Source organism: Camelus dromedarius, chromosome 23 (genome assembly GCF_036321535.1).
Source record: "Camelus dromedarius isolate mCamDro1 chromosome 23, mCamDro1.pat, whole genome shotgun sequence".
Lineage (NCBI taxonomy): Eukaryota > Metazoa > Chordata > Mammalia > Artiodactyla > Camelidae > Camelus > Camelus dromedarius.
This window is the reverse complement of record NC_087458.1, coordinates 8,007,855-8,030,031: the sequence shown is the minus strand read 5'-3', so window position 1 is coordinate 8,030,031 and position 22,177 is coordinate 8,007,855. Positions and strand designations below refer to the sequence as shown.

Here is a 22,177-nt window from a genome sequence, read left to right as displayed (position 1 = left end):
GAGGGCAGAGCTTGGTTGCAGGTAGAGACTGCAGAAAAATAAAACCATGTCAGATTTGAACTCCACTGAGTTGAGACTACTCAATACGTTGGTTACATCATTGATTTTTGAGGAGGGCCAGCTCCACCTATAACTTACTGTGAATGCTGGGCAAGCGACTTTTCTCTCTGGGTCTGGATAAAATGAGCAGTTTGGAGAAGATCTTTAAGGCACTTCTCAGTCTCATTTCCAACCTCTGGGGGCTGGGATCAAGGAAAAGGCAACAGTTTTTAAGGAAGTGGAGAGGGATCAGGCAGCTAAGGGGTGGGAGGAGGTGAGGTCCTGGGGTGTGGGTATGGCTGGGCCAGCAGTGACTGCTGGGGAGTGTGTTTTGGGATTCCAAAGTTCTTCCTGGGTGCAAGGCAGCGTGTGCTCCAGCCCTGGCACCCTCCGGCTGCATAAACCACCACTGGCAGCCCCCAAGGCAGCGGACTCTCCAGGCACACACTCCCCTGCTCCACCCTATTTCCCTCTTCCATGCCTGTACACAGGCTTGTCCTCTTCTAGAAACATCTCTCCTACCTTCTTCAACCCTACTCATCCTCTACAACTCAGCTCCCTCTCCTCTTCTGACATCCCAACCCCCTCTACACGCCCGCACGGCTAGATTAGGAGCCTTTGAGGTGGGCTCCCGTAGCACCAGCCCACACCACTAACTTGCCACAACCTTGTGTAAGTATCTGTTAGAAAGTCGTTTCCCTTTCTTTTCATCTTGAGACAAGATTCTTTTTCTCTCTGGGCTCTCAGCACCAAGAATGGTGCCTGGCACAGAATCAAGGACTGTTGGCCTAAATCACAGTGAAATTAGTAAAAGAAGACCTGATTTCTAGTCCCAACCCTGCCATGAACATCAGGGACAATGAAAGACGCTTGCCAAGGTACTTCATTCCTCTGAGCTTCAGTTTACCCTTCTGGAAAATGGCGATAATGTTCTCTGTCTCCTTCTCATTTGTGAGGATCACATGACAGAGAAATGGGATAGGTCCTATGGGGTGGCAGGAGATAAGCACTTCACAAGTTTAAGACATCAGCACTAAAGTTACTGACAACAACCACTAGTAGTCTTACTGCTAAAAACGACCTGCTTAGTTGGAGGAAATTCTCCCTTCCTTTCTCTGGGATTGCCTGGTTTTGCCCTAACCCAGCTCCATGATGCGCTTAAGGATGAAGCCAAGCTCTCTCCTCCCTGCGCCCTGGTCTCACAGATTTCATAAGAGCTCAGACAGTCCTTCAAAAGTCTGACCCGCTTTCTTCCTGTTGCAGTTCTGTCCCCTCCACCTTGCGTGTCCTAAGAACAAATCTCTGAGGAGCCTGAAGTCCGATCACTTTACAAGGTTTATCCTTCCGAGGTTGACATCCCCACTGCCTCTGCTCAGAGACAGAGAGAGAGAGACAAAGATTGAGGGAGAGAAAGGGAAATCCCAGTCTGGAGTGAGGGCGTGGAGAAAGAATCAGGAAGGATGGAGATAAGATAGCAGTAACGGCTTCCCAACACCCAGACACAGAATGACACAAATACTCACCACACCGCCACCACCTTCAGCTGCCTGGCTTCCGGGGGAGGGACAATTGTCTTACGGCTTTCCATGACGTGAGTCCTCTGCGAAGTCTAGGGCTGTGGGTGAGGCGACATTTCCTGCCCCCGGGGGCAGGGGTGAGAGGAGAGATGAGTTGCTGAGTGTGCACACCTTTGAGAGCCCATACACACAGCCTGCTCTGGGGGCTCCTTTCCTAAGCTGCCCCCATGGAGTTCCCCCTGGCCCAGATATGCCCCCAAGGTAAGTGTGAAGTTGGAGAATGTGGGTGGGAGGGAACATCGAGACCCCCATCACACCCCCACCCGCCTTCCCGCTCGCTCCCCCAGGCCTGAGCTCCCATTTCAGGGGTGAGAGGCCCCACCCCAAGCCAGAGCTGGCAAGGCGGCCCACAGCTCCTTCTCCTCCTCTGGGGCTCCAGGTCCACGCAGCCCCAAGGATAAAGGTGGCAGGGTCTGCTGAGCGCTTCTTAGAGACGAGCAAGGAGACAGCAGGATGACGAAGCAGGGTGGGAGGCAGAGGATCCTAGCCCAGAAGAGGGACCTGCCCTGAGGAGATCTGCCTCCCTTCCCAGATTTAGGGACTTCCGGGCCACCAGATGACCAGTTGACTTTCCAGCTCTCCTTCCTGAGGCCCGGTTTCTCTGACAAGCCCCTCTGCCACCTCAGCCCCTCTTGTCTCCTTGGCTCCTCACTCCTCCTCCCTGAGAAATCGTCTCTGCTGTCCCTCCTGCATTTCTCCTGCCATGACTGTCTGGTCCTCCAGGTCCCTGGTGAGAGGCCTGGAGGAGGGGTGGGTGGCGGGGAGAGAGGCAGGCCTTCACTGAGAAACCTCTCTGTGCAAGCAGGGAGTCCAGAAGCCCCCGCCCTGAACTTCAGCACCTTCCTGCCCGTGGGCTTGAATCCCAGGAGCTGCCAGGACCTGAACTTGCTTCCGGGACCCAGACTCCAGGCTCCAAAGGCTGAGGAGGCTCAGTCCACCCCCAGGGTCCTGGCTGTCCACGCTGTGGTAAGTGGGAACCGGGAGGTACAACTCCTTCATCTGCCCCACCCTCCCACGGGTGAGGACTTGCAGATGGACAAAGGCCAAAGCAGGAATGAGGTGGGGTTGCCAACATGGCCAGGGGCACAGAGGGAGGGAAAGGAGATCAGGAGCTCCTCCTTCAGTTGCTGAACGACCCACTCACTGCTCCTATGTCCCTGGGAAGCTAAGGGTCCACAGGTGACCAAGGTACGGTGACTTGAGTCCCAGAAGCAAGCTTCTGCATTTCTGTCTGTGGCCTTCATCTGCCCAGAGCAGCCCTGTCTCAGTCCTTCTCACCCACCCAGTCATTAGGAAGCTCTCCCAACAAACCAGCTGAATTCCTCCAACTGTAGGGTGAGCCCTCCCTCATTCTGGCCTCTGGAGTGACCTCCTGCATCACCTCCCTTCATGGCTCAGGCCAGGGAGTTTCTGTCTATCTGGAAGGCCTCATTCCCATTTAAGCGCAGCTTAACAGCTCCCTATTCCTGAATCAAAGGCCCAGGGACTCAGAGGGAAGTGGAAGGAAATTCCCTGGAAACAAAAACAGCTGGAGTTGAAGCAAGAGATTAAAGTTCGACTTTGGGAAGGACTTTCTGGGTAATTATATCCTAAAATAAGCAAGTGAGATGGCAGAGGGGGGTGGGGAGCTTCTTCCACATGTCCAGGAGGGGCTAGATGTAGGGATGTGAAGCTGGCTCCGAGGCAGCTGACTTGAAGTCAGGAGAAGGACTACTAATCATGGCTACTTCTCCCTCCTTGAACTCTCTCTCCCTATCTAGGCACCTCCCCAGACCCTGGGGGCTGCCTGCAGCCCAAAGGGCGTTGGGAAGGCTGAGGAGGTACCTAGGGAAGGAGGCCTGTCCCTGCAGGCTGAGACTCGAGCTTGGTTCCAGAAGACCCAGGCCCGTGAGCTCCTGCAGCACGGGGCAGCCCCCGCCTGGTTCCACGGCTTCATCACCCGGAGGTGAGTCACAGGGGAAGAAACAGGCTCAGAGAAGGGCAGGGGCCAGTCCTGGGTCCTGCGGCCAGTTAAGAGTAGATTGAGACTACAAGCCCAGGCTATGACTCCTGGAGGTTTCAAGTCTATTCTCTGAGGCAGATCTCCTGGGGGAGATCATTGGAGAAGGTCTAGCGCAAACCCCCCACCCTGTGCTTCAGTTTCCCCCCTCTAGGCTCAACTTCCCTCCTGTCTCTTAGGCCTCTGGTGCTCACAGTTTCCACCTCTGTCTCCATCTCTCTTGTCCTCCATCTCTCCTTCCACCTTTACCTCTGGTTTTCACCAGCCTGCTCCTTTCTTCCCTCCCTTGAAGTTCCTCCTTCCATCTCAGCTTCCCTTCTCCTGTATCTGTGTTCACCTCCTCCATTCAGCTTATGACTTCTGAAATCCAGAAGTCTATTACGGTCCCAGTTGCTGAAGCCGCAGAACTGCCTCCCCCCCAACCCACCACCCCAGGCTATTTTTCCAGAATGCAGCCAGAAGGATCCAGGACTGGGAGTCTCCTGAGTGGGACCCCTGGTCCTTGTCCCTGCCCAGTCTCTGCAGTGGAGTGCAGTGCCCACATCCTCTCTCCCACCTCCACCCTTCTCTAGCCACTTCAGCCTGCTTAATTAAGGTATATGGGTCCCCCATGAGAGCCAATGAGACGGGGGTGAGAATGGAAATCAGAGCAGCCTTCCCGTGTCTTCTCCATTACTCACAGAGAGGCCGAGAGGCTGCTGGAGACGAAGCCTCAGGGATGCTACTTGGTGCGTTTCAGCGAGAGCGCTGTGACCTTTGTGCTGACTTACAGGTGAGGGGAGGGGCGATGCGCTGGGGGGCAAGGGGGCGGGGCTTTGGGTTAATCGGAGGGCAGGACTTGGTGCTGAAGGACCTGTGAGGGGCAGAACTTCATGCTGATCCCCAGCAGAGGCAGGGGCTCTACGCTCAGCCCCTAAGCTAATGAGGGTAGGAGACCCTTACGCGGGGCTGGTAGGGGTCACTACTCGTACTGACGTCCTGGCTGGGAAGAGGGAACAGGTCTGATCCTGACTGGTGCCCTCCAGGGGCCGGACTTGCTGCCGCCACTTCCTGCTGGCCCAGCTCCGGGACGGGCGCCACGTGGTGCTGGGCGAGGACAGCGCCCACGCGCGGCTGCAGGACCTGCTGCGGCACTACACGGCGTGCCCGCTCAGCCCCTACCGGGAGACGCTCACCGAGCCCCTTGCCCGTCAGGTACGCCGCCCCTACACCCCGCCCTGGCACTGACCTGACTCCAGAGACCCAGGCTAGTGCCCCTCCCCACACAGAGTTCAGGCCGCAGGACCGCAACACCAGGCACTTTCTCACTCCACGGACGACCCAGTCAGACCTCCCGGGCTTACACATCTCCGCAGCAAGCCCTTACAGAAAGATGAGTTGGGGAAGGGGTCCTTGAAAGACCAGCCCAGCCACACAAAGACTGGAAGGGCTGGGAGTGGCCAGCTAGGCAGACAGGTCATTTGTTTTTTTAATTTAGAGATACTTACTGAGGACCTAGCATATACCAAGTGCTGGCAGGCCCTGGAAATAGAGCTATGGACAAGACAGAAGGTGTCAAACCCACAAAGCTTGCTCACCAGCCGCAGAGACAAATAATAGGAACCAAGTGTGAGTGTGTGATAAGAGGAAATACAGAGTGGGGTGCTATTTAGCTCCCTTGGTGGGGAGCCGGGTCAGAGAGTGCCTCCCTGAGGAAGTTCAGGCAGTTCTGAGGGACAATCATGTGTCAGGCATTGGTCTGGGCACTGGGAAATGCTATTTCAAAAGAATAAACAAAACTGACCCAAATATCCCTACCTATGTGGAGCTTACATTCTAGGGAGAAGAGACAGACAACGCATGAGCAATACAGATAACAAACAGAAACTACAGAAACAGGGAGTGACAGGATTGGGGCTATTTTACATAGGGATGTCAGGGAAGGCTACTCTGGTAAGGGGACATTTGAACAGAGGCCAAAGTAAGGGAGGGGGTCATGCAGACAACTAGAGGAAAAGCATCCTAGGTAGAGGGCACAGCAGGTGCAAAGACCCTGAGGTAGGAGCATCCCTGGTGAGATGAGATGAGAAAGCTACTACAGGTAGAGGTAGGAGATAAGATCAGAGGATTGAAGGAAGGGGGCCCTGTAGACTCTTGTTTGATTTGGGATTTTATTCTGTGTGAGGTGGGATGACACTGGACAGTTAAAAACTAAAGAGTGACATGACCTTGTAAGTTTGGGAGGAACATGGGTGACCAGATGGAGACCACTACAATACTTCAGGAGATAAGATGGAAGCCTGGACCAGGCTGGTAGAGGTGGAAGGGTGAGGAGGTGGAATGCTGGATCTGTTTGGAAGGTGGAGCTGATAGGGTTCTTACAGGATTGGATGAGGAGTGTGAAAAGATGGAGTTGTTGACTGAAATGGGGAAGGCTATCAGAGGACCAAGTCTGGGGAGGCAGGGGTTCAGTTTTGACATTCATGGTTTGAGATATCCATTCAATATCTAAATGGAGATGTCAAGTAGGCAGTGGGACTATATGGATCTGGAGTTTAGGACAGAAGTCTCAGCTGGAGAGAAACATTTGGGAGCCATCAGCATGCAGATCAATTGAGTCTAAAGCCCTCAGGAGGGATGAAATCTCACTCAGGAATAAGTGTAAATGGAAAAGAAAAGAATTCCAGCATTTTTAGAGTTTGCAGAAATGGAGGGGAACCTACAAAGAAAACTGAAAAGGAGCAGCCAGAGAGAGAGGAGACAAACCAAGAGGATGATGCCCTAGATGCCAAGCAAAGAAAATGCATCAAGGAAGAGCAGGTGCCAGCAGGTCCAGAATTGACTATTGGATTTGGCCAACAGAAGGTCACTGATGACCTGGGCTAGAATAGTTTCTTGGAACTTAGTGAGTGTCAGTTCAAAGAAGTATTCTCTGTGGGACTGTTCCTATGTGGCAACTCTTGTGCAGAGTTTTGTGAGGAGTAGGTAGAGACTTGAAGATTCCCAAGCAGTGGCAATGGGTTTTAGCAAAGTCTGGAGGTGAGGGGAGCCAGCTGCAGCTGAGAGAGATGAAGGCAGATCTGTCAGAGACCAAGCTCTATGGCCAGGGCTCAGAAGGTTGGGTGACTTAAGTTCTCTGGAGTTTGTGCTTTATCCTGGAGCAACAGGCAGCCACGGACGATGGCTAGGGGAACTTCTGCAGCTCACTCTGATCGAGGAGTGGAGATGGGTTGGCAGGGAAAGATAATACAGGGGGAGGAATTAGGAGGCCTGGACCAGAGTGGTGGCTGTGAGCATGGAGAGAGGTGTGCAGATCTAAATATATTTAGGCAGTGGAAGGAGCAGGGGATGTGAGGAGGAAGGGAGAGGAGGTCCAGGATGACTCCTAAGGCACTACTTCAGCAGGTTGTTGGAGGTACTGCTTTGTATTCATAAAGGGAATGCTGAGAAATCTTAGGGGGTTGGGGGAGGGAAAAAGAATTCTAATTTGGATCCATGAAGTCTGCAGTGCCTGTACACCCCCAGATGGAGACATACGCTTGGTGGATTGCAGACGCAAGAGAAAAGCCCTATGGTCTGAGCCTCCTAAAATTAATGGACATGCGGAGAACATTTGTGAACCCCGGGACAAATGCGGAGGGAAAAGCACACCTAACACAGGGAGGAAACTTCCCTCTGTGAGGACAGCTCCTCTCCCCTGAGGCAGTAACTATGTCCCTAAAATATCTAGCTTATAGCTGCGTAAAGTTGTCCTCTGGCACCTGCAGAAATACACACAGACACAGCAGTCTTGGAGATCTCTCCCCATGCTGAAAATTTTTAGGCTAAAGACTTCTAAAGCATTGTTGCAGTTTTACAACCACAGGCACAAATGGTGACTGGCCTGGCCCTGTGTTCCTGATGAAGTTAAGTTTAATACTAGATGTGGCCTGTGACCGGAGCAACTGCCCCACCTCCTTGTTTCCCTGCCGCCTCCACCCCTCTTCCTCATCCAGGAACCCAGTGTGGGCCAAATTTCTGTGCCCTGCCCTGCCCCCACATCCTCCACCTGGACCAGATTACTTTGTCCTCCGGGATTACCTGCCCAGTCCCACCCGTCATCCCTCCTGCACCAAGTCCCTGAGGCTTACTCCCCCCTCAACCCTCCTGCAGACTCCTGAGCCCGCGGGACTGTCCCTAAGGACTGAAGAATCAGACTCTGGAAGTAAAAGCCAGAACTCACAACCTCAGTATAGCCCAATCCTCAAAAAGGAGCAGAGCGCATCCGCCATGCAGAAAGAAGGGGCTGGGGAGCCACAGGAGGTATTGGGCGGGTGGCGCTGAGGGAGGAGGTAGGGCCTGAGGGAAGAGCGGGGTCGAAAAGGAGGGCGCAGCCTGGGGCCAGTGGGGAGGCGGGAAGCCTACAGGGGACCGATGCTCAGGCTGGGCTAGGGCTCCAGCTTTGGCCCTGCCTGGGTTGTTCTGACGCACTCTCCTCCCTTCTCCGCCTTCTCTCCTGGCCCTCCCAGCCGTCCAGGCCCAGGCCTCCCATGCCCGCCAAACTTCAGCTGCCCTATGAAGTCTACACAAGCTCCGCTTCGAGACCCCACCCAACCCCGCCCCCCAAGCCTTCCATCCCCATCTACCACGAACCTGATGAACCCATAGACTTCTATGCCATGGGCCGTGGCAGCCCCGGGGAAACCCCCAGCAACATTTATGCCGAGGTGGAGGTGAAAGTGCCTGATTCAGGGGGTGAGAGCCTGCCGCGCATCCTCAGGCACGAAATCCTACGGAAGTGCATGTCCAGACCCGTCCCAGGAAGCCAGGTAAATGGGGATACAGGGAAGAGTTAGACCACGAGGAGGCCTTCCTGAAAGCTAGACTGGGGAGGGTGGAGAAGATGTTGAGACTGGATGCCTGGGTTTAAGTGAAGGAAGGTCTGAGGTCTCACCTGAGATGGGAAGGACAGAGGTCCAGGCTGCCAGCAACCCTTTTCCAGCTCAAGAGATTGCTCCTTCTCCTCTGCCTGGAGTTCCTGGGACCTGACTCCCCTTTGTCAAGTCCCCATCCCCTCCACTTCTCGGAGAAAACAGAGGTCCCTCACAGGGCCCCCCCAGCCTTCCCCTACCTGAGCCTGTGTCCCTCTCACCCATCTTGTGCCTGGAATCTTGGCTCCACGCCTCCTCTGCTGCCCAGTCTGAACTTGGGCCTCTCCTGCTCTGGCTCCTTCCCCTCAGCCTTCAGGGGCCCTGCCTTCCTGAAGAAGAGCACTTGGAGTCCCTTGTGTCACCCAAGATGAGCTCAGGGGAGGGGGCACCTGCACGTTTTCTCCTTCCACACACTCCCCGTCTCCTCCTTCCATCCCCCACACCTGCCCACTCTTCTCACTGATCAGTTCAAGTCAGTGTCTTGTTTCCTGAGCTGTGTTAGACCCACCAGCTGCTCCCACCCTCTCCCTCTGCTTCTGCCCCGCCTCCCAGGCCCTCCTTCACCCTCCCCCACTGTGGGGCGCCCCAGGGTCCACCTCGGCAGCCCTGGTGCCTGCTTACACTTAGGCAGGCTCCTGCCGCCTGCTGCCATCCTAGAGCTGGTGTCACCAGTCCATATTTCCATCCAAAGTTTTCTCCAGGCTTCTGCCCCGCTCCCCGGTGTCCCACAGCCTCTTGACCTCAGTGCAGCCAGCGCTCTCACTGTACTCCCCCCTACCCGAATTCTCTCTCTGTATTCCCTATCTGGTCTCATACCACTCCAGCCACACAACTATTCAAGCCAGAATCCTCAGACTCCTTTGACACCTCCCTCCTCTTCACCCTCACTCCTTGATAAGCCACTGATTCCTGCTGAGTCTCTTCCTAAATACATTTTTTCTTTCCCAGTTTCAGCCCCCATCATCTCTCATCTTGCCACTTCTGATCACTCTGCCCTAAGAAAGTCAGAAAGGTCTTTCTAAAACAGCTACCTGGCCCATGAGGCCCTCTGTACTTGGGGGGACCACCTCCTCAGCTGTACCACCGGCTGCTCGCATCCTTCCAGAACTTTTCACATTTCTTCAGACACACCAAGTGGTTTCTAGCCTCCTGAGGGTTTGCATACGCCAGTCCCTCTGCCTGTACACTTCCTGAAAGTGCACACTACCCCTGCCCAGCAACCTGCTAATCATCCTTCCAGACCAGCTTGCCCTTCTCCTCTCTGCAGAGACTTCCCTGACCTGACTGCAGAGGCCATCCACACAGAGGCTTTATACACACCTGTCATGCCACTGATCACGGACACCTGTCTTCCCTCTTCCCCAGCAGAGTGTGAGGGGCTGGGACTTACTCATCTCTGTTTCCAGAGCACTCAGCACATTGCCTGGCACGGAGCAGGTGCTCAAGAAATGTTTGTTGAATGAATGAGAAAGGTTTAGACCTCCTCTCTGCAGGCCAGTGACTGTTAAGATCAGACTGTCTTATCCATTGAGGCTGCAGGTAGGCCTAAGAGGCAGAGGGTAGAGGGTGTGATCTGGGACCATTCTTCTCTTTACAGAATCCAGGTGGCCAGCAACTGCATTCTGAGAACTTTGCGGCTGAACAAAGCCTTTCCGTGCCCCACCAGCCCCTACCCCGCTGGGGGCACACCCTCCCCCACAACTTTTCTAGACAGGTGCTTCAGGACAGAGAACAGGCCTGGCTCCCCCCGGGGCCTCCTCAGTAGCTTGTGAGTCTGAGCTGGGGGAGGATAACTTGGAACAGTGGATCAAGAGACCTTCACACACACCCAGGCGCCCTCCTCAGGAAATGCGGATGGAACAAACTGTAGGTGATCAAAGCTGGCAAGGACCTCAACCATCATCTATTGCAAAGATGGCAAAAAGGTGTCACCTTGCATGCCAACTCCAATCCATTGGTTGTGGCTTCCTAGAGCGCTGCGCTGGAAAGGATGGTAAGGTCATATTTGAACTCAGCAGAAAAGAACACCTGATAAACTGATTGATTAGCGATGTCTGCCATGGGTGAGAGAAGGAGGAATAGAAGCATCTACTTTGCCCTCACTGATTAAGTCCAACCCCCTCACTGTGCAGATAAGGAAACAAAACCAGAGAGGGATAGTGGCTTAGCCAAGGTCAAGGACTAGAACCCAAGCTTCCTGATTCCTCTGTATAGTCCTCTGTTCCATACCCCACATCCACAGGAATGTCAGGGATTTCCTCAGATAAGAAATCTGGCTGCTGTCCAGAGTTCCACCTCATGGGGGCCTGGGTGCTGGTTCCTGTCCTCCAGATCTCAGCTTAGACCTGTTCCCCTGACTGGTCTGGGACCCCACAAAGAGCCTGGAGGTCAGAGGAGCAAGTGTGGAGTTAGCTTCCTTTTAGGGACACACCCACTGGCTCTCTCCCAAGAGTCCTTAAGAATCCAATGGCTCAGTGCTTGGCCATCTTCTAAAACAGTGGGCTAGGAGGGCCCTGCTGCATCCCACTGCCCTGGTTTCTCCTCCAGGAGTCTGATTTCCTTGGCCCTCTGAGCCTTTGAGTCTGGGCCCTGTTCCAAAGCTGCTGTTGTCTGAGGAATGGTTTGGCGAGAACAGATGTTAGAACTTGTTTGTTGATTCTTGTCTGGCTAATAAATCATCGCCAACCACCTCCCCCAACAGGGATTCAAGTGCTCTAGGCTCCTTCTGTCTCCGTCTCTGACTCTCTCTCCCATACTGTGGAAGGAAAGTGGTTGAATGGCCACTGCAGGGAGGGGAGAAGGGCCAGGCATTGAGAGACACTTGGGTAAGTGTCACAGATCTGGGGGCTGGGCGCCGGGAGACACCAAAGCAAGGGACAAAGACCTCTCTCTGCAAAGTATTCCCTCCCTAGTGGAGGTGGGCTGGGCAGCTATCCAGGGGCAGAGGGGTGGCTATATCACCTGGGGGATGCCAGGAAAGAAAGAGGGCAGGGAGGGAAGTGGTTGAAAGTTAGCCCCCTGCACCTCCTTCCCCGACTCCCCTGCCAAGCCCTGCAGGACTGGGGGAGGGGGGTAGGGAGTCTATGTGTATGAGCCCCTTAGGAGGATGGGGAGCCCACCCACAGTGGCTCCAAGGCACTCTCTTGTGTCTTCCCAGCCTTTTGGGCTCAGTCCTTCTCTGTCTCCCTCATGAGGCTTCCTCTCTCTGCCCCACTGTGGCCAAGCTCCATGCTCTGGGCTTCAAGTGCCTAGAAGAATCTCCCTTAGATCTTATTTTTATCTCAGACTGGAAGCTCCCTGAGGCAGGGAAGTGTCTGTCCTTGGGTTGCGCTCAGGGCTCAGAGCAGAGACTCCCCCAGGAGCCTCTCAGGGGCTTCTGAGCACTCCTGGGGTCCCATCTGGGCAGCCTCTTCTTACTCATTCCCGTGAGAGCTCAGCCAAGACAATCAGGGCCCATCGGGGTCCCCCTTCCTGCCAAGGGGCCCTGGGTACTTGCCTGAATCACGGAAGTCCCCCAGACCTTCCCTGAAGATATGTTCCCTAGATGTGGGTGCTGCCACCACCACGCCACCCCCAGCCTGGTGCAGGGCCAGCTCCAGTGACTAGTGAATTCCCCTCCTTTCCACTCCAGCGCTAATCAGCTTAAGGAGAAATATGGTTGCTGAGTCAACAGAGTTGGGGTTCCATTTCCTCCTGTCTGTAGATCTGAACTCCCTCCTGAGCGAGGTGGAGTAAGATGGGGGAGGGGAGGGGAGCAGATGGCTTTGGGGAGGGTAGGCTGAAGGTGCAAGAAAGGCCTTAGATGAGACTCAGGGAGTCACCTGGTGGCTGATTCCTTGTGGCAGGGGAGGAGGAAGAAAAAGAAAAAGCTTACTGTATAGCAAGAACTAGAAATGAGAATGTCAGAAAACAGGATTTCCTTAGCCTTCAAGATAGAACAGGATGGGCAGGTGCAGGGAGGGGTCAGAAATGCCTAGTGACCCACGTGGTGTTTCTGAAGGAGCAAGGCCTCCTGGAGAGGGGCAAGCGGGACCCAAGGAACCTCTCCCTCCCTCTTCAGCTCCGCATGGCTAGGAGTGGACTCACCAGAGCGGGTGGGATCGGAATCCGGACCCCTAGATTCCCGTTGTGGCTCTTTGCTAACAAGCTGCCCAGCCTCTGACAGGGAAACTTTTTCTGTGCCACTGCTCCCTACATTCTTTTGAAATGGAGACAATGCCTTATTTGCACACAGGGCTGCTGTACAGAGCGGATGAGACCATGCAAGTGAGGGGATTGACAGAGCAGGACCGCTGAGGCTTGAAGGGACTTCAGGTCCTTTGTGACTGACTCTTTGGTTCAACCAAATAAGAACACTGAGGGCTAGACAGGGGAGGTGGCAGGGAACTGGAAGCAGTCAGGACCAGATCTTGTCATCCCAAGCCAGTGCTCCCCCTTATACTGTGGGGTCCCTCCCAGGCCAGGTAAGGCCCTGGTCCTCCCTGGGGCTCTAGCTGCAAGGTTCTCCTCACCACAACCACGGGCACCCCTGCACCGTTCTGCTGACTCCACTCCCAAGGGGAGGCCTGGGGCTGCGGTGAGACCTCAGGATGGAGAAGCTGAGTAACTAGTACAGGAAAAGGAGTCTGGCAATCGTGCTGAGCAGGTTGCTCTGCCCGGGCAGAGGCCACTCAGGCCAGGGGGCGGTGGGTGGGGGTGGCACTTCCCAGCTGACTCGGTCTCCCATGGTTATTGCATCCCTCCTGCCTCCTCTAGGCAGGGCTTTCTCTGGCTCAGTCCCCTCTTAGATCTGAGGAGAGCTGTTGCTGCCAAGCCCCTGATGCCCTTCAGAGCCTGCGAAGGCCTTGCTGCGAGTGAATGTTCCAGCTTCTCCCTCCGGTTCCAGCCCCTTCAGCACCATGGCTGACTCCAATGTCTCTTTGTATTTTTTCCTGCTCTTGTCTCCCTTATGCTGCCCCTTTCATCCTGTCAGTTCCTTCAGCTAATGCAGTAGACAGTCTTAGTAGGGTATCCTGTAACTCGGCCCAGGTGGACAGGGCAGGAGCAGAGGGGATGAGAAGCTATTAACTCCCCAACCTCAGCTATCCCAAGTCTGAAGTTCATCAGTCCCCAGGAACCCACTCAAGGAGGACTAAGGCCCCACCCTCAACTACCTCTCCAGGACTTAGAACATCTGTCTCCACCTGAAGGAAAGCTGAGCAGAGGGAGAGGGGGTGAAGAAAAGGTCAGGAGCAGACAGCAGAGCATTCCTGCATCCTTGCCACCTCCCCAGGCCCCACAGAACTTCAGCCATCCCCTCAACAGACTCTGGCTTCCTGGACAGCAAGCTCAGTACTCAGACCTGGCTGGGTCCCTGCCCAGGGGCCAGAGGCTTTGGGGTAGGAGCAATGACAGCTGCGCCATCTCTGTGCAGTTCCTAAGTCTGATTTTTGTGGACCTCGGCTTCCTTAGCTCCGCTGTCCCAATCAGTGCAGCACAGCACACTCAGACTTTGCCCCCACCCCTCCAACCACTTCCAGGGCCATTTGGATCCATTTCTGACCAAGGCCTTCACCCCCTCCTCCCTCTGTCCCTCAGCAGTTGCCGCCATGCCTATTTTAGCCAAGTTATTGTTCCTTATTCCTCCTTCCCTCTCCCTTATCCCTGTCTTCTCTTTCCTGTTCATCATCACTTGAGGCTATTGCCTCTCAAATAAAGTATGCCCATTTTCTAACTTGTCAGTATTTCTTCTGGTGACCAGGAAATTCCAATCACCAAATAAAATGTCATCTTTGGTAGGGAATAAAAAGTGGCTTTTAAAAAATGGCGTAAGACTACTTGCAGAATACCAAAGGAAGTGGGAGGCAAGAGGAAGCTTAAAAGATATCTGGCTTAACTCTCATATCCCAGAAGACACTGGGACTCTCCCTGCCCACCATGTCTTGCCTCCCAATGCACACTTCCAGCTCCATCCTGATGTAGCCCCTAAAATAAGAAAGTTAAACTGTCGAATCCCAGGAGTGTGGTAACTCAGGAGCGCAGGGCTTCATCTACAGCATAGTGGATACAAAAAGAGCATTTGACTCCTTGGGACCTCAAGACTTTTGGGCCCTGCTGAGCTACCTCACCACCTCACTTCACTGAGACACCCCAGAGGGGCAATCTCAGCCCGCAGTGCCTATGTGGATGGTGGGAGTGGTGGTGCAGGCTACTGCTCCATGCTGAAGGCTAGATGGATGCACTGACTCGGACAACTGCAGCCCAAGTGTCCCTGCGGGATGCAAGAGCCCTGTCTGGCTCCAACCCGAAGTAGGTCAGATTTCAGATAAGCGGGTGGTTTTCCTGTAAGTGATGAAACCCTCCTCTGTACTTAATGAGAAACAGACTCCTCAACTTACCCCAGCCCACAAGACCAGAAGCATGGTGAGATTCCTCACTTCTTTCTCATCCCCAAGTTCCCACCACACACTCCTTCAAACTGCCCCTCTGGCCTTAACCTTCCTCTGTCACCAGGACTATCAAACACCAAGTCCTGTTTCCCTGTTCCCTGGCAACATCTGGAGTCAGGCATCTTCATCCAGCCAACGCTCCTCTGCCTGGCATCCACAGCCTTTCTTCTTGCAGTTAAACACTCCTTTCAGTAGGAAGCCACAGCACTTAAGCCCTACTGGAGTCCCAGTACCCTCAGCAACGCATTTCAGCAGTGGTCTGAAGTAGGATTTGCATGCTGTTTTGTGACCAATATGTGGTATCTTCCATCTCTACTAGAACCTTGCCCTGAGAAGGAGGAATCACGCCACCCATCTTGTGGCTCCTGGGCATCACAATGCCCTACAGCTAACTTAAGTCCACAGACCCTGGCACCGCTCTTCCCCACTCACTCACCCACCCGACCTGCCCCTCCCTCCCTAGCAAAAAGCTAGGAGTCCAGAAGTCTCCAAAGAGATCGGTCTACCCACCAAGTTCTACGCAAAGCTTCCAAACCAATTCAGGTGGATGACAGCAAGTATAAATGTGAATCATCTTTAGGGACAGGCATTTAACCACTTTTCCATGTCCAACTCTTTCATGTCACAGAAACAATCTCCTTGACTCCCCCCGATCTTTGAAGATACTGAGATCAGCAATACTTTCAATACATGGGGTCACAGGCCCCTGTCCCATACAAAATTGTACATACAATCCCTAGAGTCTTCAATGACCATGACCCCAGCTTAGATGTTGAGTACACAGAAAAAATGCAAAGTAATCATGAGGCAGCTCATGATAGTTTGGAGGTTGCTTTACATAAGGTAAAAACTGAGATCCAGGGCCAGGATAACAAATGAGAAAAGGTCCAGAATCGAAAAGGAGACCTTACTAAAAAGTAGGAAAAGGGTCAGGACAGGCAGCATCTGTCAGACTGAATGTTTTATTTCAACAGACATCCCTGGTTTAAAAAAAAAAAAAAAAAGTGGAAGGAGGGGTTCAACATTTCATCACACCCAACAGGGAGCAAAACTCCCATCCAAGAACTCAGAGCCCCTTCTGAGGCATCACTTGAGTCTTTACTAGCTCCAAGACAGAAAGGAGCTGAATTTTCTAACTTTTGTTAAGAAAAATCTATCAAATATGTTCATTCTCGCAGAGGCGAGGGCTGGGTCCTCAGGGAAAGAGATCCTGGGCGTGGAGCAGCTGGCGTCCCGGAGATGAAGCTGGGGGCCAGGCCAGCAGGGCGGCAGGAGATCCTGGGGGCAGCTGGGTCCCAAGCCCTAGAATCCGTACTTGGCTTGGGTCTGCCGGCGGCTGAGCTTGTTCTCCGACCAGGTGTTCTTCAGTTCCAGCTCCCGCTCCTTTGCCTGTGCGAGGAAGAAGGGGCAGGGAAGAGTCATGCTGCATTTTTGTGAAACATGTTACTCTTGCCTCTGTGAGCGTCCCAATTTAAAATCTTTCTTCCAACAAAACAGTTATAAGGAAACAACAAATCCTTTGAAAGACTTTATTTTCTCTTATTCAAGCAGAAGGGAAGACTGAGAAAACAAAGGAAAATCATCTCTTTGGGGAAGCTAACAGGATTTAAGCAGAATAAAGGCTCAAGAATCCTGGTTCTAGAATTAAAACCGATGTGCTCAAGTGGGAAATGGACAAATGAGAATTTGAATTTGGTATCTGAAAGGAAGACAAATCAGCTGCCTTGGATACCTAACCAGCCAAGTGGGAAAGGACAGCCTCGAAGACACGGACAGGTCAGAACAGGACCCCAATCAACAATAACTTATTTACTGGACCCACAGTTTTGCTGCCGTGTTGAATATAGTGTTGTGGTACCCTAGAAGTTCACACTACTTTAAAGTACAAACTGAAGCTGTGAAAAATTGACTGGAAGGTACCAGAATTAATGCTTCCCCTTCTGACTGTGACAGCTTCTGGCTCTACTGCATTCTGGGAATGTACAAGCACCGCCCCAGGAAAGGGCTCCTCAACCCCACCCCAGCAAGTCACCTGATGCGGGCTCCTTTCCCTGGGAATGGGAGGAGGTAGTGCTCAGAGTCTGGGTTTAAAAAGAGAGTCTACTCTCAAATTCTTCCCTTACAAATAACAAGATAGGGGAAGGGTACAAAGACGTTCCTAAAAATGAAGGTGAAAATATAAGAACAACGAAAGCAAGTTTTGCCACTGAAATTACTAACTAGCATGTACACTCCCCGGGGAAAGGGTCAGGAAACTCTTATTGCTGTCTATATCCTTGACAGCACTTAGTATAGTAGGTCTCAAAAAGATGTGTGTTTAATGATTCAAAGAATATTTGAAAGCTGTCAAGTCTTACCAAATAAATAGCAAGACATACTCTAATTCCAAAAGACATTTTTGGATTATCTATAATTTTGAATTATTTGCTGTTGTTTCCTTCCATAGAAATGGAAAAACACAAAATTAACTTCCTCATGAAGTGGATGTTTTGCTAAAAGTTGGTGAACCAATTTTTCTATATAGTTTTTAAAGTTACCAGATAAACTTGCCACTTAAAAGAACTCTATGATAAACCATTTCACTCTCCTCTTACATTTATGTTTTGAGTATCTGAATTTTCACTTATGAGTTTATTCCAAGCACCTGTACTCGCCTTATCGGAAATGAGACTGATGCAGAGCAGGACAATTCTGAAGGACACATCCCCACCTAGCGGCCACATGGAGAACTGGGGAGGGCGCCTGCTGGGAGGTGGTGCCTGGCACAGAGGCTTCTAGCCTAGATCTCAGCCTTCAAATCCCCATGTTTACAAGGATCCTGCTTGGCAGGCCAGGGCCCTCAGCCCTCTCACCTGATGAATCAGATATGTGATCTGGTGTTTCCGCCGCTGCTGTCCTGTTGGCTGCTCTCCTTTCTTCTGCAAGGGAAGAAAACAGTCATTCACCCACTGAAAAAAAATAAGTTTCCCACTGACCCAATGGGACAGGGCTGGGGATTAAGAAACCAACTACACAGCCCAAATCCTGGACGTAGGCGGAAGTAAGCTTGGTGCTATTTTTATGTCTACATACTTACAAAATAGTTATTTTTATTAAAGCCATTAAGCAAAAAACCCAAGCTCAGAATACTTGCCTGAAATAGCCAGCTAATACCCCCATTAGACTGGAAATACTTTAAGGTCAGGGCTGTGTCTGCTATTTCTTTAAAAACCCCACCCCACCCCCAGCATCAAGCATGGGGCTCTGCCCACAGTGGACACTTGATACCAGTTTTACTGCCTGCAGTCAGTCTACAACAGCTTAAGTGCCAGGGTCCAGATGACCCTCCTCTCTCCTTACCTCCGTCCTCTCTAGATCCCCTTACAACCCCTCTGCCTATCTCCCCTTTAAGCCCTCTTCATCTCTGTCCATTTCTCCCAAGTCAGGCCAGATGTCCAGCCTATCTCCCACCTACTGCTTACCAAGCTCTCTCTCATCCATCACCTTTGGCTGAAACCCCACCTCCCTCATTCTAGTAAGTGCCAACAAACAGCTTCCCTGGAATTAAATTTTCACAATCACTTCACCTCTCCCCAATCTTCCAGCCTCCACTCATAACTGCACTGAACCCCTAACCAAACTGTGATGCAAATGATTTACTGTCAAAGTCTATATTGGTCTGCGCTTTCATTCTGCGGTTTTTCTATCCTCTGCCAGTGTTGTCTCAGACTGGAAACTTCCCAATCAGCCCCACCCAACTCCCCAAACTCCTCTCTGGAGTCTCCTCAGCACTTATGTAATCAATTTGCACTCTAATCATTTACACTCAAGTGTCCTTAAATCTTTTTTCCCAACTACACTGTAAACCCCTCAAGAATAGGAACCATACCTTTCTCTTTGTTTGAAAATCTAGCTCAATACAGCGAGATGGTGGAAAAAAACTTAGACCTGGGAAAATAGCAAACTCCCAGTTCCTTGCTGCTATTTAATGTCAATTAATATGACAGTTAAAGATGACAAACATAAAACATCCAGTTCCACTCCTGGCCCATGGTGAGCACTAACAACAGCAGCTATTACTACGTGATGATGCTTCTCGACCCACAGTTAGTAGCGCATGCTCTCCTAAGTGGTTTTTCCAGTAAACAGTGATGGATCTATGCTGATCTAACCACAATCCTTTGCTCTGTCCTGTATGACCGCCAGCATTCAGTTAAAACAAACGACTGGGGCTCAGATGGCCATCTGTGGCCACAGAACAAAGCAAAGAAAATGGGGGGAGAAGAAGGGAATAAAATGCCCGACCTTGACCTTGCTGGTGCTGGGCTTGAATGCAGGGCTTCCCCACATTTTCCCCACTGTGAAAAGCTCATAAATGTCCACATTTGCTGTACTCAGCTACTAGGTGAAGAGATGTTCATCATACTGACTGAAGCCAACTAGCACAGAGGATAGGAGTGTGGTATGGGAAATGCGAGGAATAAAAGCATCTGAAGAGACCACAGCTAGCTATAATAAATGATGGAAAGAAAGGAGAGAGGAGGGGATGCACACTCACAACCTAGGACCCCAGGATTTCTGAGACTGTTGTGCCCACATCTCAAAGATGTGCTGAGCCAGGTCCCACCTTAACAGGACGGAGAGAGGGATATGATTGTAGGGAAAGGGAAGAGCAGCTGTGGATTCTGTCCAGCCAGGGAAGGAGCCACACATATCAGAGATCTTCCTGACTGCAGGATAGGAAACTGTTCCAACCATTCAATCTCAGTAACCAGACTCCACCATCCGGATGGAGAGCAAAGTGCTGCAAAATTCTGGAAGGCAGAAGCTGTAGCTGGGAGACTTGGTGGACACGCCAGTACCAAGGGGAACAGGTGTTTGCTAACGGTGATGGGACAGTAACAGCAGGGTGTGGGGTCAGGGTGGGGAGTAGGACTGGATTTTGCTTTGGAGACTCCCAAGTTGGCCACCCAATAGCCCTTTCCCACTTACTTTGCTGAATGACTTCATGGTTTTCTCTTCTGTCAGTGACTTGGTCATCCACTGCTGGGCCCCACTAAGCTGGTCATCACCTTTGATCTCCACAAAGTTGATCTCCTCCCTCCCACGATTCCTTTTGCCCTGCAGCCGCTTAAACTGGAAAAAGGGAAAAAGAAAATGCAGGAGTGGGGAACCTGGGTAAAGGATCAGGAGATGTCGCCAAGGATCCAATTTATGGGACGGTTTCAAGGCTCCCCAGTTCCACTGCACCGTCAATTCTCTCTATGCAGTATGTCTTTTCACCCTGCCACCTACTACGCTCCCTTGATGCCAGGTGAAAGGCTACTTCTTAGAAGTTCTCCTGGACTCAGGAAAGGAAGGCTAAAAGGTATTCCCAAACATAAGTGAGTGCAGAAAATCACTGGTATGAATTTGTCCTCAGATTATGTATAAATTGGATCTGCCTAAAAGGGCTGTATACTATTTTCAAATTAAGAACTCAAGGTAAAAAAAAAAAAAACAAAAAACTAGGATTTCTCCTCTAAAAATTGGTTCTTCTAACATGTCTGTTCCTTCTCACTGATTCAGTATTACCAAATCAGCAGACCCCACATCAGAGCAGACATTCGAGAAGGAGCATGTAGTGCTGAGTAGAGAGGATGCCTCAAAAAAAGGCCTGTCAAATTTTCTAGGAGACCATTACTCTTTCCTCCTCCTCCTCCTCAAAAAAAAAAAAAAAAAAAAGCAGATCACACCACAAATCACCAGATTTGCTTAGAAGGGAGTGTGGGTGAAGGGAAACTAAATTAAAGAACACTTGGAACCTTCCGGTGAAACTCAGATTGTGGCCTGAGCATTAGCAAGGTCTCCTGGGGTCACTCTACCCACAAGAAACTGACTTCTGCCACTGGATGAGCTCTTTGCTGCTTCCTCGGCTTAGAACAAACAAGCCCTAACTACTGAACTTGACCAGAAGGATATACACAGGGAAGTGGATGGACACAGTATTAACCAGAGGCAGGAATCTACAAAGGGATAAACACCTTTCTGTGAAAAGGTGAGGAGAAAATTATTTTTTGTAAGAACTTGCATGCAAAGAGGTAGCATTCTCTATTTCTCCAATCCTCTCCTAATAGGCTATGACCTCCCTACGGATTGAATAATACTTTATCTCCTGAACACAGCCTGATGGTCTCAGGACATGGGGTTTTCCTCTTTCCTTGTGCTGAGGTTGGGGAGAAGCTCAGAGGCAGGGAATACAGTGATGTGAAACATGGGGTTATTTACTGGGCTGCTGTTCCCTCCCAAAATCCTTTAGTGTGAATGAACCCAACAGTTTGGCTAGGCATGTTACCACTCAACTGAAAGACTACATTTCCTGGCAACTAGATATGGCCATGTGACCAGGTAGATCAGACAGAAGGGGAAGTGTTCATAGGAACTTTTGGGAAATCTCCTAAAAGAGGAGGTGACTTTCTTTCTCTACTCTGCTGCCTGGTCTACAGTAATGACAGCTGTAACCTTAGCTGCTATCACGGCCCATGAAAATGACGGCAAAGTAATGATCAGAAGGGGACTGGATCCCTGATGACTTTGTGGAGCTGCCACACACCAGCCTTAGCCTGCCTACCTCTAGCCTTTTTTTTTTTTTTAACTGAAGTATAGTCAGTTTACAATGCTGTGTCAATTTCTGGTGTACAGCACATTGCTTCAGTCAAAAATGAATATACTTATATTCATTTTCATATTCTTTTTCACTGTAAGCTATTACAAGATATTGAATATAGTTCCCTGTGCTATACAATTAGCCTTCTTCTATGAAGAAAAAAATTAGCTTCCCTCATATAACCCATTATTATTTGAAGTTTCTCAATTCTATGTTGCCAAACCTAATCCTAACTAAACAGAGTTTTAAAAAAAATTTCCTTTAACTTAAAATTTGAAACCTGGTGTCTGGGGTCAAAGATGATCTCTTGTGCTTTGTTAACTTACTGCTTCGTCATCGATGAAGGACGCATCTGGGGCAATTTCCTGGGGGGAGACCAGAGCCGGGTCCTGTGCAGGATAGTAGCCACCACTGTAATAATCCTGCAGCCAAAGAGGGAAAAAAAAAAACACACCAAATGAGGGCACAGTGGACAGGGGACAATGTCCAGCCAGGAACAAAGAAAACGCTCATCAGAGACACCCCTCAAATGGTGGTGGTGACACCCACACTACAGACCCCTCAAATGGACCAGTAAAATCACAGATCCTAAGGAGCTACCCTACGACTCAAGAACACCC

At 51.3% G+C, this 22,177-nt stretch overlaps 2 protein-coding genes across 6 annotated transcripts in view; one reads left to right on the top strand and one right to left on the bottom strand.

The window, feature by feature from the left end:
- Positions 1 to 1,672: 1,672 nt before the first annotated feature.
- SH2D2A (SH2 domain containing 2A) overlaps positions 1,673 to 22,177 on the top strand; it is a 20,949-nt gene continuing 444 nt past the window's right edge. The window contains exons 1-10 of one of the 5 annotated variants that reach the window (XR_010377496.1): positions 1,675 to 1,817; positions 2,149 to 2,346; positions 2,422 to 2,582; positions 3,377 to 3,561; positions 4,298 to 4,387; positions 4,641 to 4,809; positions 7,747 to 7,896; positions 8,103 to 8,402; positions 10,102 to 10,497; positions 16,484 to 17,263. Coding sequence is in view for 2 of the 5 variants with exons in the window: in XM_064477867.1 (XP_064333937.1) it covers positions 1,784 to 1,817; positions 2,149 to 2,346; positions 2,422 to 2,582; positions 3,377 to 3,561; positions 4,298 to 4,387; positions 4,641 to 4,809; positions 7,747 to 7,896; positions 8,103 to 8,402; positions 10,102 to 10,269 (1,455 nt within the window). In the remaining 3 variants the exon portion in view is untranslated. Of the gene's footprint in view, positions 1,818 to 2,148; positions 2,347 to 2,421; positions 2,583 to 3,376; positions 3,562 to 4,297; positions 4,388 to 4,640; positions 4,810 to 7,746; positions 7,897 to 8,102; positions 8,403 to 10,101; positions 14,218 to 16,483; positions 17,264 to 22,177 lie in introns of those variants that run through there. The other 4 variants (XR_010377494.1, XR_010377495.1, XM_064477867.1 and 1 more) reach the window with 4 other exon arrangements.
- Positions 15,877 to 22,177, bottom strand: part of PRCC (proline rich mitotic checkpoint control factor) — a 21,023-nt gene continuing 14,722 nt past the window's right edge. The window contains exons 4-7 of the mRNA XM_010999438.3: positions 21,884 to 21,979; positions 19,904 to 20,047; positions 17,785 to 17,850; positions 15,877 to 16,321 (exon numbers count right to left, since the gene is read on the bottom strand). Coding sequence (XP_010997740.2) covers positions 16,235 to 16,321; positions 17,785 to 17,850; positions 19,904 to 20,047; positions 21,884 to 21,979 — 393 coding nt within the window. The 3' untranslated portion in view covers positions 15,877 to 16,234. The remainder of the gene's footprint in view (positions 16,322 to 17,784; positions 17,851 to 19,903; positions 20,048 to 21,883; positions 21,980 to 22,177) is intronic.